Source organism: Xenopus laevis, chromosome 5L (genome assembly GCF_017654675.1).
Source record: "Xenopus laevis strain J_2021 chromosome 5L, Xenopus_laevis_v10.1, whole genome shotgun sequence".
Lineage (NCBI taxonomy): Eukaryota > Metazoa > Chordata > Amphibia > Anura > Pipidae > Xenopus > Xenopus laevis.
Genome location: NC_054379.1, coordinates 6,653,937 through 6,670,562, shown reverse-complemented (window position 1 = coordinate 6,670,562; position 16,626 = coordinate 6,653,937). Strand labels below are relative to the sequence as shown.

At 39.7% G+C, this 16,626-nt stretch overlaps 2 protein-coding genes across 3 annotated transcripts in view; one reads left to right on the top strand and one right to left on the bottom strand.

Moving 5' to 3' along the window:
- pigf.L (phosphatidylinositol glycan anchor biosynthesis class F L homeolog) overlaps nucleotides 1-9,303 on the bottom strand; it is a 17,352-nt gene extending 8,049 nt beyond the window's left edge. The window contains exons 1-5 of the mRNA XM_018262540.2: nucleotides 9,190-9,303; nucleotides 4,823-4,894; nucleotides 4,450-4,697; nucleotides 2,174-2,265; nucleotides 552-668 (exon numbers count right to left, since the gene is read on the bottom strand). Of these exons, the coding sequence (XP_018118029.1) occupies nucleotides 552-668; nucleotides 2,174-2,265; nucleotides 4,450-4,677 (437 nt within the window). The 5' untranslated portion in view covers nucleotides 4,678-4,697; nucleotides 4,823-4,894; nucleotides 9,190-9,303. The remainder of the gene's footprint in view (nucleotides 1-551; nucleotides 669-2,173; nucleotides 2,266-4,449; nucleotides 4,698-4,822; nucleotides 4,895-9,189) is intronic.
- cript.L (CXXC repeat containing interactor of PDZ3 domain L homeolog) overlaps nucleotides 9,281-16,626 on the top strand; it is a 23,108-nt gene continuing 15,762 nt past the window's right edge. The window contains exons 1-5 of one of the 2 annotated variants that reach the window (XM_018262542.2): nucleotides 9,283-9,423; nucleotides 11,785-11,850; nucleotides 13,537-13,591; nucleotides 14,483-14,586; nucleotides 15,478-15,826. In XM_018262542.2, the coding sequence (XP_018118031.1) occupies nucleotides 9,408-9,423; nucleotides 11,785-11,850; nucleotides 13,537-13,591; nucleotides 14,483-14,586; nucleotides 15,478-15,542 (306 nt within the window). In that variant the 5' untranslated portion in view covers nucleotides 9,283-9,407 and the 3' untranslated portion in view covers nucleotides 15,543-15,826. Of the gene's footprint in view, nucleotides 9,424-11,784; nucleotides 11,851-13,536; nucleotides 13,592-14,482; nucleotides 14,587-15,477; nucleotides 15,827-16,626 lie in introns of those variants that run through there. The other variant, XM_041562493.1, reaches the window with a different exon arrangement.

Below are 16,626 nucleotides of genomic sequence, written 5' to 3'. Positions count from 1 at the left end.
CTGGTGAACTGTTTGAAACCAACTGATCTGAAAAAAGTGTTTGAAAGTGAACCACCCTATTAAGTGTCGAATTGAAAATTCAAATTTTCAATTTTTTTTTATGGTCAAAAGTCTCAAATTCGAACTGTGAATAATCCAAACTCAATTAGAATTTTAAGATTTAGCAAACCCTGGCCCTTTAAAAAACTTGTATTCGACTATTCGCCACCTAAAACCTGCTGAGTTCATGTATAAGTCAAAGGGAGAGGTCCAAGGACCAATTTGAACATGTTACTAGCCTTCCTGACATTCAAGGTTTTTTTTCGGAGAAAAAACTCGATTTGAGTTTAGTTGAATTTGATTCGAGTCGGTCATATTTTAGATATTGCATTTTTTTCTTATTAAATACCCCCCAATTTACAGGGATACAAATACACACCTGTGACAGCTGAAGTAGAACTACAGACAGAATACGTTTATCCTGAGCAGGTAGATTTATTTAAATAAAATCATGTCTTGCTCACTGTGGGAAAGAATACTAAAGGTAAACAGAATATGTAGCTAAAACATACCCATCTTTACTGAAAACTCTGAGCCAGGCAGGAAAGCTTGGTCCTAGTAGACAGAGGCAGCGTGAAGTAGTGAAAGATGATAAGAGAACAGCAAACAGAAAGGTCTCTGCCACACTCCTGGAAAGGCAAAAATGAATATGGTTATGACTGATAAATTACACAAACATTCCATACGCAGCATATTTATTGAAAAGAAAGCGCCTGGTAAGATAAAAACAACAGACTTTCCACCTACGTATATTGTTGCACATTCTGGTGCTGAAATGGGATCTAAAACCAAATACAGTTATGGGATCAGTTATCAGGAAACCAGTTTTCCAGAAAGCTCTGAATTACAGAATGGCCGTCTCCCATTGGGGTATATTTATCAAAGAGTGAAGTTAGAGATCGACACAGTCTGCTAAAGTGAAATACTGCCTCTCTCCATTCATTTCTATGGGATTTTTAGAGGCGTATTTGTCAAAGGGTGAACGTGAAAGTTCACCCTTTGTTAAAGGATAAGTAAACCTTTAAAATAAGTGAATGTAAAATTGATGAGGGGACTATTCAAAGCACTTTTATCATTTGCATTCATTATTTATTTTCTTTCTATTCCAAGATATTAAGGGATACATGTGCTGTTAATATGAATGAATTGTGTTACAACAGCGCCACCTGCTGGTCAGTTTCCCACCAGTCTGACCAGCAAGTAGTCAAGGAAGTTGTCAGGAGAAAGAAAGAGGCTGTTCTGATGTTGATCTGCTTAGGAATCTTTCATTAGTAGAAGAACATCAGAGCAGCCTCTTTCTTTCTCCTGACAACTTCCTTGACTATTTGCTGGTCAGACTGGTGGGAAACTGACAAAATCCATGATGAACGTACATTGCAGAAATGCTTAGAATAGCATCCTTATTAATTTTATATTAGCTTATTTTCAAAGGGTTACTTAGCCTTTAAAGGGGTTGTTCGCCTTTAAATTAACTTTTAGTATGATGTAGAGAGCAGTTGGTTTTCATTTTTTTTATTATTTGTGGTTTTTGAGTTAGCTTTTTATTTAACAGCTCTCCAGTTTGCAATTTCAGCCATCTAGTTGCTTAGGTCCAAATTCCCCTAGCAACCCTGCACTGATTTGTATTAGAGGCTGGAATATGAATAGCAAAGGACTTGAATAGAAAGAGGAGTAATAAAAAACTAGCAGTAACAGTATATTTCTAGCCTTACAGAGCATTTGTTTTTAGATGGGATCGGTGACCTCCATTTAAAAACTGGGAAGATTCAGAAGCAAATGGTAAATAATTTAAAAATTAATAAAAATAATTAACGAAGACCAACTGAAAAGTTGCTTAATTGGCCATTCTACAACATACTAAAATTTAACTGAAAGGTAAACCACCCCTTTATTATGCATAAAGAACTCCCCTACATGCATAGACATTGGACAATTCTATATGAGGACTAAATAATAATGATAATAAAAAAAATAACACCACGATGCTGTTATTGTTTTTGATTCCAGAGATAGTGCAGGGTGGGGCTTCCTCTGTGCACCAATTGAGCAGAGACTTCTTCATCAATGCCAACACTGTAGCTTTAAACCAGAACAGAGATTAAAGTGACAGTACAGTAGGTAGTTCAATACTCACTCAACAAGCGGAGCACCATACAGGACTATGATTCCGTGAAAGAGGAAGCAGGAAATCAGAAAGTAGATGCAGGACTTTGTGAGCTTGTTGAACTAGAAAACAAGAACAAAAAAAAATATGTAAAAATCTCTTTCATCAACAACAATAACCCTATAACCCTTAAAGGGCTGGTTCACCTTTAAATTAACGTTTAGTAAATTATAGAATGGCTAATTCTAAGCAACTTTTCCATTAGTCACAGGTCACTACCCCATCTACAAACAAATGCTCTGTAAGGCTACACATTTATTGCTATTGCTACTTTTTATTCCTCATCTTTCTATTCAGGCCTCTCCTATTCATATTCCAGTCTCTTATTCAAATCAGTGCATGGTTGCTAGGGGAATTTGGACCCTAACAATCAGATGGCTCAAATTTCAAACTTCAGAATCAAAAGCTAAACAACTCAAAAACTACAAATAATAAAAAATGATATCCAATTGCAAATTGTCCCAGAATATCCCTCTCTACATCATACGAAAAGTTAATTTAAAGGCGAATAACACCTTTACCAGACAAACAAATCACAGTCAATAAATGTAGAATGTGTTAGGCAGTCAAAGACAATTTAAAGAGAACTAAAGCCTAACTAAAGTAGGTAGAAATGTTGTACATTATGTTTTGTGCTTCTGTACCAGCCCAAGGCAACCACAGCCCTTTAGCAGTAAAGATCTGTGTCTCCAAAGATGCCCCAGTAGCTCCCCATCTTCTTTTCTGCTGATTCACTGCACATGCTCTGTGCTGCTGTCACTTACTGAGCTTAGGGACCCACTCACAATATACAGTACACATAGAATAGAAATGTCACAATATAAGGCTGATTAGTAATTAATACACATAATTACTACATGGCAGCACAGAAACCAGTGCAATTAGCATCAGAATTGAATAATCAGCAAACCTGTAGCATCATCTTATATTAAAGCCAGGGAAGCTCATTTTCTGTTGGATAATTAGTGACGAGCTTCTCAACAGCCAATCAGAGCCCACTGAGCATGTGAGTGTCACAGACACTTTCCAAGATGGTGACCCCCTGTGACAAGTTTGAAGTCCTGGATCATTGCTGCTATTGACAAGCTGAAACTTAAGCCTCCTGCAATAAGTTCACTATATAAAAGATGGTATTTTTAGGGTTTAGTTCCCCTTTAAGGGGCAGATTTATCAAGGGTCGAATAGTAAATTTGAATTTTCGAGTTTAAAAATTCACACATTCAAATTGTAATCCCCCTATTCGAATGTAAATTAGATTGTGAGATTTATCACACCTCGGCCACGGAAACAGTCCGAATTTGAATATTCGCCACCTAAAACCTGCCAAGTTCATGTACAAGTCAATGGTAGAGGTCCACTAAACCATTTGGAGATGTTAATAGCCTTCCTGACATTCGAGAAAAACTCGATACGGTTCGAATTTCCGGGTCGGAACCATTTAATGGAATATTAGACATTCACATTTTTTATTAAATAACTCCCAGTCTTATAGAGTATATTCAAGTTTGAAAAATTTACATGAATTAATAATTCGACATTTGATAAATGGGCCTCTAAGTTTTCATTTTTGTGCCAATAACGGATTGTGCCAACAGTGATCACCAGTTTCCGCTGGTGTTTTTCAGGCATTTATTTGGATCAGTGAAATTTTGAAGGCTGTGGAATACATCTATAAGGCTTTCTAGGGGGAAGATTTATCAAAGATCTAATATTAAAGAGTTTTTTTTTTAATATTTGAATGACCTCAAAAATCGAATAGTATCTTATTTAAGAAAAAAAAACCAACAAATATTACCAAACTGAAAACTTGAATCGAATTAGACTAAACCCGAATCGAGTTAATGTCAGGAAGGCTATTAACGTCTTCAAATGGCTCACTGGACCTCTCCTATTGACTCCTACATGAACTCAGCAGGTTTTAGGTGGCGAATAGTTGAATTCAAATTGTTCGCAGGGTCCAGGTATAATAAATTTCAAATTCGAGTTTGGATTATTCCCAACTCGAATGTGGGTTTTGAACAAAAATACAACTCTAAAATTCAAATTTCCAATTCGAACCTTAATAAATCTGCCCCTAGTTGTTGACCACTTTGATTTTCCATAGTCCTACTTATATACAAACAAGCCCCTATCACATACGGATAACTGGTAAAGTAATAGCATTGTGCTCATAGCCAATGGCAAATATGACACGAGAATTATTAAGGGAATAAACTATAGTTTTATAATACTTTAGCATTACTGACCTTGTTTGCAAGAGAACTCTTTTTGGAGGAAGCATTTGGTTTCAGCGTTAGAAGCAAGAGGATATTGACGATTATAACACACAAAGAGCAGATGCACAACCAGCTCAGGTGTGTTCCCAGGAAGGAAAATCCATCCAAAAAGAGAGTTGGAATACATATGGACAGAGCGACAGCAATCACACAGAATACATGTCCAGTGGACATTCTTCTTAGCTCGGTCTCATCCATGTTGCCCCCTTCAGAAGCTCCTGGTGAAAACAAGAAATGCAGAAAATGAGGGGAAAGCTACAGGCACTACAATTCTCCAATCATCTCTCTAGATGTAAAACAGTAACTGTCATATGAGGCACATTTATATGTCATGAACACTTACAGGAGAGCAATAAAGTTGCAGTTACTGGTGTGTGCTGAGCAGTTCTTCTTGCTTCTCCTTGCCTCCTGGCATCTGCAATATAGAACATTAAATACATCAGGCATTTTTATTCCATTTTATATGCTATACTAGACATTAAGCCCGTTAAATTAACGGGCGCTAGAACATTTGTAGAAAATTCGCCAGAGACGGTCCGTGGGGCACATGCGCAGTAGCGCAATCCCACGGACACAGGGACTGGACGCAGAGACACTTCAACTTTATTATATCCTTATAAATGGTGAGTTTTGATGTCATCAGTTATAAACGGTGAGTTCTGATGTCATTTCTGTCACATGACTCACTGATGATAAGTAATAAAAAAAGTAGAGCGGGGGAGGGATCAAACTTCATCCACCCGCCTATACAATCCCTATAGTGTTTTTTTGGCAGGAAGGAATTAGAGGATTTTTTTAGGCTGGAAGGAATTATTAGGTTTTTAGGCAGGAAGGAATTAGAGGATTTTTTTGGCAAGAAGGATACAGGAGCATGCGCACCATCAAATACATTCCCCCATGAAGCAAAATAAGGGCAATAAGGAAATGTAACCACTTCTAAATTAGAGATTCATGTTTCAATGAACCATGGGTAATTAATTGTTTTACATCTCTCTCTCTCTATATATTTACACATTTGTGAAGGACCTTTAGATAGGGGCAGCGGGGACAGCAGCCCAGGGCCTTTGGGTAAGAATTAGATAGACTGGACGGAGCGGGGGAGGGCTCAAATTTCATCCCCCCGCCTATCCAATCCTTTTTCAGTTCTACCGATGCTAAAACCTCTGTGACAAAAACGAACAGAACGAAAAGCCATGTATGGGCAAGAACAAGAAGGCGGCACCATAGCTCCCGCTCTCGCTTCCGAAGTCTACAGGTCACTGAGGGTCCGGGTAATACAGGGAAGTGTATGCTGCCCAACAGTCCCGTATTTCCCAACCCAGCACGCAGTCCCACAGAGATACTTACACCTCTCGAAAAGCTCTTAACTGGAGACTCCTAGCCACCTGTCTCACACAAAATCCCAAAGCCGCAAATCTCAACACGCGAGACTGGCGTCGCGACTACGCAGAAGCTAGAGGTCCGTGGGGCACATGCGCAGTAGCGCAATCCCACGGAGACAGGGACTGGACGCAGAGACACATCAACTTTATTATATAGGATGGGGAATTTTATAAAGGCATGACAGTGATTTATAAGGAGGCTTGGAAACAGGGATAATGTGGGAGAAAGTCTGAAGCAAGATGGAAGAGCGTGGGGCAACAGGGGAAATTTTTTTGATTTTTGTGTTTGACTATCATATTGTAGTGAACTGTATAGACAATAGAGGAGCATGAGCGGTGTATAAAACCCAAGCTACAGTATAAACAGAGATTAGTGCAGATAATGAGTGTGGAATGATAGAATGAGAATTTTATAGTAACTTTATAAGCCACTTGCCGAGGAGCAGGGAGAAAAAAAGCCAAAATCCGGATGTTTGTGGAAAACCGGCTCAGAAACCGCAGATACTGTGCTGCAAGGTTTATTTTAACACGTTTCGAGCTAGTGTGGCTCTTTATCAAGTGTTAGTTAGTGCTCATATTACATTTAAATCCTTTTAACCCCACCCCCATACCGTGATAGTGTGCAAGTAAATTGGGAAATTAAGGTCACTGCAAAGGGGAAATCAAGCCTGACCTCTCAACATAGGAATGTTAAAAAAACAAATTAATATTTTTTATGAGTCCAAATGTCCAATGTGATTTCCAATCCAATTATTTTTATATAGTCTAATTGGACTGGAAATCACTTTGGACATTTGGACTTTTTTTTGTAACATTCCTATGTTGGGAGGTCAGGGTTAATTTCCCCTTTGCAGTGACCTTCATTTCCGTATCTACTTGCACCTTATCACGGTATGGGGTGGGGTTAAAAGGATTTACGTACGTGATGTAATATGAGCACTAACTAACACTTGATAAAGAGCCACACAAGCTCGAAACGTGTTGTGTTAAAATAAATTTGCAGCACAGTATCTGCGGTTTCTGAGCCGGTTTTCCACAACATCCGGATTTTGTTTGATTGACATACGCTTCAATTTGGGACAGAAGCAGTGGAAAGGGCACTGTATGTGCTACTGGTGCAAACTGATTGGTTTTCATACCAGAAAAAAACAAATGCTCTGTAAGGCTACAAATGTATTGTTATTGTTACTTTTTATTCCTCATCTTTCTATTCAGGCCTCTCCTATTCATATTCCAGTCTCTTATTCAAATCAGTGCATGGTTGCTAGGGGAATTTGGACCCAGACTGCTGAAATTACAAACTGGAGAGCTGCTGAATAAAAAGCTAAATAGCTCAAAAAACAGAAATGAAATCCAATTGCAAATTATCTCAGAATATCCCTCTGTACTTCATACTAACAGTTCATTTAAAGGTGAATAAACCCTTTCATGTCATGGCGGGAGAGAAGGAGGTGTGAGTTGTCAGCATGAAGGAGATAGGAAAAGCCAAAGGGAGAGATGAGAGAAAAGGCCCGGAGACAGAGCCTTTGGTCACATTGATGCATTTGACACTGTAGATCACCCTCTCCTCCTCCAGTCCCTCCATTCGCTTGGCCTTCGTGACACAGCCCTGTCCTGGTTCTCTTCTTACATCACCAATCGTTCCTTCAGTGTCTCCTACAATGGAGTAGCATCTTCTCCCCTACCTCTTTCTGTTGGAGTTCCTCAAGGCTCTGTCCTGGGACCATTACTATTCTCCCTCTATACTTCCTCCCTCAGCAACGATACTCAGATCTATCTCTCATCTCCTGATCTCAACCCAGAACTCCTAACTCGCGTCTCCTCCTGCCTGTCCGCTATCTCTACCTGGATGTCGCACCGCTACCTTAAATTAAACCTCTCTAAAACTGAAATGGTTCTCTTTCCTCCAACTAACACCAGTAACATCCCGGAAGTATCCATCATAGTTAACAATTCCACTATCACCCCCTCTCCCCAGGCCCGGTGCCTTGGGGTTATCCTAGATTCTGCCCTGTCATTCACTCCTCATATCCAGTAACTTATTAAATCATGTCACTTCCACCTAAGGAACATATCCAAAATACCATCATTAATCACCCAAGATGCTGCCAAAATACATATTCACTCTCTCATCATATCACGTCTAGACTACTGTAACTCTCTTTTAATTGGCCTCCCCCTCCAGAGACTGTCAGCTCTCCAGTCCATAATGAACAGTGCTGCGAGGCTCATACACCTCAGCAACCGCTCCTCCTCTGCCTCGCCATTCTGTCAATCCCTGCACTGGCTTCCGTTACCTTTCAGAATTAAATTCAAGTTAATGACCCTGACATTCAAAGCACTTCATAACTCTGCCCCACCCTACATCTCTGAACTTATCTCTATATACTCACCCAACCGCTTACTACGCTCCTCTACTGACCTGCTACTCAACGCTTCTCTCATTACCTCCTCACACGCTCACATTCAAGACTTTGCAAGGGCTGCACCCCTCCTCTGGAACTCTCTCCCACGGTCTGTCCGATTTTCTCCCAACCTTTCTTCTTTCAAGAAATCTCTTAAAATGCACTTCTTTCGAGAAGCCTCCCCTCACTCTGCTTAACTACCAAACGCAACACCACATACAGTACCACATTTCTCACCCACTTAATTCGATCTTGCCCACTCCCACACCTTGTGTATTACTCCCTTCCCTTTAGAGTGTAAGCTCTTTTGCATAGGGCCTTCCTCACCTTTTGTACCGGTATTGATTGTGATGTATGTAACTCCATATGTTCTATGTATAGAATTCATATTCATTTAGTTGTATAATCACATTTACTTTACAGCGCTAAGCAATATGAATCCAGTGTCCCAATACAGAACAGTAACACACTGGGGCTTTGGTGCTAGTTCTAAGCCTGTGTAGTTCAGCAAATACATATCCAGCTCATATCTGAGTGACCTTCAAGTTGGACTGAATGACCCAGGAGAGCAGATGGGCGGCCCATGTCACTGCTCCCAACACTCACAAGAAGGAGGGGAAAGAGCACTAGGTATCCCCTACGGAAAGCATTTTAGGACATCCTCAGGAGAAATCACGCTCCTGCATTTGCTTTCCGTAAACCCGTAGCCATTAGTGACACAGAGACAGGACATTGTGCTTATGTCAGTCTGGAAGAAACCCGAAGACCCGGCTCTGCAGAAATTGTCTGCACTACAACTCCCATCATCCCCTAGGAGCTTCTCCTGAGACACCAGGGGCAGGAGGCAACCGGGACTCAGCAGCACAAATATATCCTTATATATAACCTACAAGGGACACATTTCAGTATCTCCCACGACTCACCTGTGCGCTCATTCACCCTGTGCCACTTCTGCTTCCTCCTCCCTCACCTGAGAAGGTTGATAGACAACCATTCAAGCCAATCAGCGGTCAACTTCCGCCGAGGTTCCTAAGCTTATTCCATTGGTTGAGACCGTATCAGGAAGTGACGTCCCCCAAAGCAACTTCCTGGTTGTTCTTGTTGTTGTTGTTGTGTAGAGTGGACGGAGTAAGTGAGGGACATGGTGTGCGATAAATGTAAGTAAAAAGCCGGCTTCTGGGGATCTTCTCTGGGTAAAGCTACATCTGTCCTTGGCTCACGTCACGTTACAGCTTTATAGTAACTCTTAATACGGATGGTTCACCTTTCAGTTAACTTGTAGCTTGTTACAGAATTGCCACTTCTAAGCAACCTTTTAGTTGGTCTTTATTTTTCTTTTTTTATAGTTTTTTAATATGTCGCCTTCTTCTTCTGACTCTTTCCAGCTTTCAAACTGACCCCATCTAAAAAACAAATGCTCTGTAAGGCTACAAATGTATTGTTATTGTTACTTTTTATTCCTCATCTTTCTATTCAGGCCTCTCCTATTCATATTCCAGTCTCTTATTCATATCAGTGCATGGTTGCTAGGGGAATATGGGCCCTAGCAACCAGATGGCTTCAACTGCAAACTGGAGAGCTGCTGAATAAAAAACTAAATAACTCAAAAACCACAAATAATAAAAAAAGAATACCAATTGCAAATTTTTTAAAGGGATACTGTCATGGAAAAACATGTTTTTTTTCCAAAACGCATCAGTTAATAGTGCTGTTCCAGCAGAATTCTGCACTGAAATCCATTTCTCAAAAGAGCAAACAGATTTTTTTATATTTAATTTTGAAATCTGACATGGGGCTAGACATATTGTCAGTTTCCCAGCTGCCCCCAGTCATGTGACTTGTGCCTGCACTTTAGGATGGAATTACTTTCTGGCAGGCTGTTGTTTCTCCTACTCAATGTAACTGAATCAGTCTCAGTGGGACTTGGATTTTACTATTGAGTGCTGTTCTTAGATCTACCAGGCAGCTGTTATCTTGTGTTAGGGAGCTGTTATCTGGTTACCTTCCCATTGTTCTGTTGTTTAGGGGAGGGAGGGGGGTGATATAAGTAAAGAGTGACTGAAGTTTATCAGAGCACATGTCACATGACTGGGGGCAGCTGGGAAATTGACAAAATGTCTAGCCCCATGTCAGTTTTAAAATTGAATATAAAAAAATCTGTTTGCTCTTTTGAGAAATGGATTTCAGTGCAGAATTCTGCTGGAGCAGCACTATTAACTAATGTGTTTTGGAAAAAACATGTTTTCCAATGATAGTAACCCTTTAAGAGGATCCCTTCTTCTTCGGATCCTCTTCCTTCCCTTCAGCAATTTTCTGAACTTTTTTGGCACATGAATAGTTGGTACGAATCCCGGGATTCTCCGATTCCCTTATTGAAGAAGAACGAAGACCCAGAAGATGGAACCCGTGAGCTCCACTGCGCTACTCTGTATTAATAAGTGAGCGCGCAATTCACAATGGGGGTAGGAAGTAGGGAGGGGGGACTATCTAGAGTAGGGGCTTTTCTTATTGTGGGGTTTAGTTGTCCTTTAACTGCCTGCCATTGCCCATGATTAAGTGCCCTTAGGGGTGCGAAACGTGTAGGGTAGATGGAGATGCAGATATACTTTTAACTTTTCTACAAATAAAATAATTTTATAACTGAATTCCTTTGGTCCTGTGGATCAGCTCTGCTTCCATATTCGTTGCCATTGCCCCCTCTTCCTCCTTGCACTGGGCATTAGTTTAAAAAAAACCTTGAAAAACATCTGACCCTAAAATGCAGCGCAGTGGAGCTCCAGGGCACCATCTTGCACCACTTTGTTTTCTTTCAGGACACAATGCTGATTTCATAACTCGCAACTCTGCATTTTAGGGTCCGATTTTTATTAAGGTTTTTTTTTAACTAATACACAGTGCGGGGAGGGAGAGGGGGCAACGCAGGCAGTTAAGGGGAGGCTTTTTTGGTACGTGGGAATTTAGTTCTTCTTTACAGGTGAATAACCCCTTTAACTTTCACATTTTTCCATGCAGCTGGCTGAACAAAGCTATTCACTGCTTGGTTGCTAAGGGTTACTGCACAGGGGCAAAATCAGCCCCATTGCCTATAGATCTATCTGTTTTATTCCATGCATGATTCTTTATCAGCTCCATTACTCTCACAGAATCTAAACAGCAGCAGGGCCTTTCCATCCTTTCAGTGCCTTGAACCCCGAGGCAGATGAGATTTCCCAGTCTTACTGTCACAATGTATTCTATTCTAATTATCTTTTGTGATGGACACTTGTATGGCAAAAGATAACTGAGACTTTCATAGATTTCAAGAGATCTGATCCAAAGCTAAAGCTGCCCATACACATAAAGCATCTGCTTTGCTTAGAGGGTAAAGTCACAGTACAAGCGGGTCTTTTGGGCACTTTGGCAGGTTATGAGGAAACATATGAATAATGTAGAAATATATGTGTGTGTGTGATTCACTTGATCTAGAAGAAGCCTTATTAGGATTGGATAAATAACCAATTACTTGTGTTTAATGGCAGGCGAGAAGAAACTGGGCACAGTTATCACTCCAGACACATGGAAGTCCGGTGCCAGGAATACTACTGGTGAGTTGTGGTGGTTTACATTAAAGGGATACTGTCATGGGAAAAAATTCGTTTTTCAAAATGAATCAGTTAATAGTGCTGCTCCAGCAGAATTCTGCACTGAAATCCATTTCTCAAAAGAGCAAATAGATTTTTTTATATTCAATTTTGAAATCTGACATGGGGCTAGACATATTGTCAATTTCCCAGCTGCCCCAAGTCATGTGACTTGTGCTCTGATAAACTTCAATCACTCTTTACTGCTGCACTGCAAGTTGGCGTGATATCACCCCCTCCCTTTCCCCCCCCAGCAGCCAAACAAAAGAACAATGGGAAGGTAACCAGATAGCAGCTCCCTAACACAAGATAACAGCTGCCTGGTAGATCTAAGAACAACACTCAATAGTAAAATCCAGGTCCCACTGAGACACATTCAGTTACATTGAGAAGGAAAAACAGCAGCCTGCCAGAAAGCATCTCTCTCCTAAAGTGCAGGCACAAGTCACATGACTGGGGACAGCTGGGAAATTGACAGAATGTCTAGCCCCATGTCAGATTTTAAAATTGAATATAAAAAAATCTGTTTGCTCTTTTGAGAAATGGATTTCAGTGCAGAATTCTGCTGGAGCAGCACTATTAACTGATGTGGTTTGAAAAAAAACATGTTTTCCGATGACAGGATCCCTTTAAGGCTACATTGTATGAGAAACAGCATGATAAATAGGCTTCTAAGGATATATAGAATGATGCCAACCTGCCAACTTGCAAGCAGGCAGAGGCACTCTGAGTTCTGGGACAGTGGAAAATAATCATTTGTGTCTATTTCTTACAGTATATCAGCTTGAGAAATAGACAAGCATAACGCTAACCTGGTGTCTGAAACTCCGAGCTCCTCTGATTGTTTGCAAGTAAGCTTCTTCCAGTACAGTCGTATGAGTAGTAACTCAAGTCAGCTGGGAGAAGAGTGAATGGAGATGTATATCAAAATATATTAGCTTATTCAGTGTACCTTAATTAATCAATCATTGCTGTATCAAAAATCTCAAAATTGTTTCTAAAATCCTAATGTCTCAATTGTACCCTAACCTTTACTTTGTAAACTCTAATTTGTAGGCCCCTCTAATCCTATTGTATCTATAACCCTTGTTTTTTATCCTCCATTTATTCCCTGTTTGCTATAACTAAGGTAAAGCACTGCGTATCTTGTCGACGCTATATAAATAAATGATGATTATATTAGACAAAGGCTTATTTTTAACCTGGGAAACTGAACTGTTCCTTTAATTTATTTCACACATGCGCCACCTTTAGTGACTATGCCTTTCTCTGTGTTTATTTTATTAGACAATATTTTGTCTTTCCTTGTTTTAGCACAGACGTTTTTGTCAGAATGTATGTTTGCTCAAGTAAATAAAAAAACAGGAATATTTGATCTGCTTTGTCATGGCTCCTAAGGTCTGGCGCTATATTGTATTTGTTTGTAACCCCCTGTGACAAGTTTGAAGTCCTGGATCATTGCTGCTATTGACAAGCTGAAACTTAAGCCTCGTGCAATAAGGTCACTATATAAAATATGGCATTTGTTGTCCTATTCATTTTTAGGGTTTAGTTCTCCTTTAACAAAACATATCTGGCTTCTGTGGGAAAGGTATATTTACAGTTTTCTCATTATTATTATTGTTTCTCTCTTTCTCTCTCTTTACACAGAAAGTGGAGGCAGAAAATTGAATGAGAACAAGGCACTGACATCAAAATCAACAAGGTGAGCATTAGTCACATGGTGTTCCTAAAAAGGGCAGTAGACCTCCTTTTCAACATGAGTTCAGTGAATAGGGTTTGGGCTGAGCAAACTTGTTTTATAGTGTTTTAATCATAAAAAATCAATAGTTTGTATTATTTTTTGGGCTTATCAGGCAAACTGAAGCTACTCCATGTTTGGCACCTGTAATGTAGATAATAGGAATATCAGAACTCAAATGATCACCCTTCATAATGGGCATCTTTTTATCTGTACTGTTAATATAATGGTCTACTTTGCAAGGACCAAACATGCAGTAGCCTTAGTTTCCCTGCTTAGCTCCAGAAATAACAAAAAAAACAAAACTTTTATGAACTAAATGTATGTAGTATATATAAATATATATACACCACATTTCTGTTCATATTCTGCACATAGAAATCCATGCACTCGGCATTAATTCATTATCAGCCTTTCAGCATCTGCTGCTATAACTAATTTTCTACTAATATTTTGATGACAACAAGATCATGATTTTTATTGTAGATTATATTTCTAAATTACACTGCAAATAATTCACTCTACCATATAAAATTTTACTTTTAAAAAACCGACAAGTGTAATATTGGTGTGTAGGCAGCCATCTTCGGTAATTTTGCCTGTGCTTTCAGAAAGAGTCGGCACTTCATAATGGAACTGCTTTCAGATAAGCTATTGTTTCTCCATTCAGTGTAACTAAAGGAGTTGCAGTAGGACCTGGATTTTACTATTGAGTGCTGTTCTCATATCTACTAGGGAGCTGTTATCTTGTGCCAGGAAGCTGTGATTTGGTTACCTTCCCATTGTTCTGCTGATGGGCTGCTGACATGTCTGTCATTTATATTTCCACATTTGTTTTTTGTTTGTTTTTTTCAGGTTTGACCCTTACGGGAAAAACAAGTTTGCAATATGTCGTATCTGTAAAAGCTCCGTTCATCAGCCTGGTTCTCACTATTGTCAGGGCTGTGCGTATAAGAAGGGTAAGAAAGTTTAATGCATTGCTTGTTATGGGGGAATATAAATGTTGACATTATTATCGGGTTATTTGCTGAAAGATTACTTTTGTGTAATTTGTCCCGTTTGTAGGTAAAATTATCTACAGGTCCAGACATTTAGAAACCTGGGCTAAATGGAAGTCACTATATATCTATCTCCATTTGAGAGAGAGAGAGAGAGAGAGAGAGAGAGAGAGAGAGAGAGAGAGAGAGAGAGAGAGAGAGAGAGAGAGAGAGAGAGAGAGAGAGAGAGAGAGAGAGAGAGAGAGAGAGAGAGAGAGAGAGAGAGAGAGAGAGAGAGAGAGAGAGAGAGAGAGAGAGAGAGAGAGAAGAGAGAGAGAGAGAGAGAGAGAGAGAGAGAGAGAGAGAGAGAGAGAGAGAGAGAGAGAGAGAGAGAGAGAGAGAGAGAGAGAGAGAGAGAGAGAGAGAGAGAGAGAGAGAGAGAGAGAGAGAGAGAGAGAGAGAGAGAGAGAAGAGAGAGAGAGAGAGAGAGAAGAGAGAGAGAGAGAGAGAGAGAGAGAGAGAGATTTTTATCCTTGAAAAAGGTCCCCACACAAAAATACACAAAAGCCATGAATATCTTGTAAATTATATCCTTATAAACGGTGAGTTCTGATGTCATCAGTTATAAACGGTGAGTTCTGATGTCATTTCTGTCACATGACTCATTGAAACTTGTGTATTATAATAAATAAAGTACCCTAGTTCCAAAATATGAGGATATTAGAAGTCACCTCGGAGTTCCATGACCTGTTTAAAAACACTCGGCCTTCAGCCTCGTACTTTTATATGGTCATGAAACTCCTCGGTAACTTATAATATCCTTATATTTTACAAGAGGGGGTACTTTATTCACTATATAATTTTATTTTCTAGGTATCTGTGCCATGTGTGGAAAGAAAGTTCTGGATACAAAGAATTACAAGCAAACATCCGTTTAGTGCCAGACATAAGAATTCTTGTGAAATTGCATCGCTATGTACAGAGCGTGAGTGTTTGGAGCATTTCAGTTTTGAAGTTCTATGAAACTTCATTGTTTGGATCCGTGGGGATGAAGAAACAAATGTAAATAGATAGTGTTGCAGGGCTTTTAATTCTATTTTATTTTCATACTGATGTTTCAGTATCAGTTAGTCGCGGTGCCAAATGTCTGGGGAACAGGGACCACAAACTTTTGTTAAACACAGGGAAATGGTTGGAGCTGAATAAAGACTTTCTCACTCTATTAGATACTTTAACAGTCTTACTTATATGTAGTCTCTCCACAACTATACGTTTTATCCTTTTATAATATTGGCAACACTTTAAGTTTAATGGGTAGTATGGTGTAGAGAGTGATACAATTTGCAATTGGTCTTAATTTTTTATTATTTGTGGGTTTTGAGTTATTTAGTAACATAGTCAGTTAGGTTGGAAAAAGACACACGTCCATCAAGTTCAACCTGTAAACTTTTTTAACCTGCCTAACTGCCAGTTGATCCAGAGGAAGGCAAAAAACCCATCTGAAGCCTCTCCAATTTGCCACATAGGAGGTAAAATTCCTTCCTGACTCCAAATGGCAATGGGACCAGTCCCTGGATAAACTTGTACTATGAGCTATTGAGAGATTATTATATGATCCCCTTATATATTTATACATAGTTATAATATCACCCCTTAAGCGCCTCTTCTCCGGTCTTTGCTCATAGCTAAGATTTTCCCTTTACCAGCTTAGTTGCCCTTCTCTGTACCCTCTCTAATACAATAATGTCCTGTTTGAGTGATGGAGACCAAAACTGTACGGCATATTCTAGATGGGGCCTTACCAGTGCTCTATACAGTGGGACCCCCTCCTCCCGTGACTCTCTGCCCCATTTAATACAAGTCAAGACCTTATTTGCCCTTGATGCTGCTGACTGGCATTACTTGCTACAGACAAGTTTATTATCTACAAGGACTCCAAGCTCCGTCTCCATTATGGATTTGCCTAGTGCAGTCCCATTAAGGGTATAAGTGGATATTGTTACATCCCAGGTGCAGGACTTT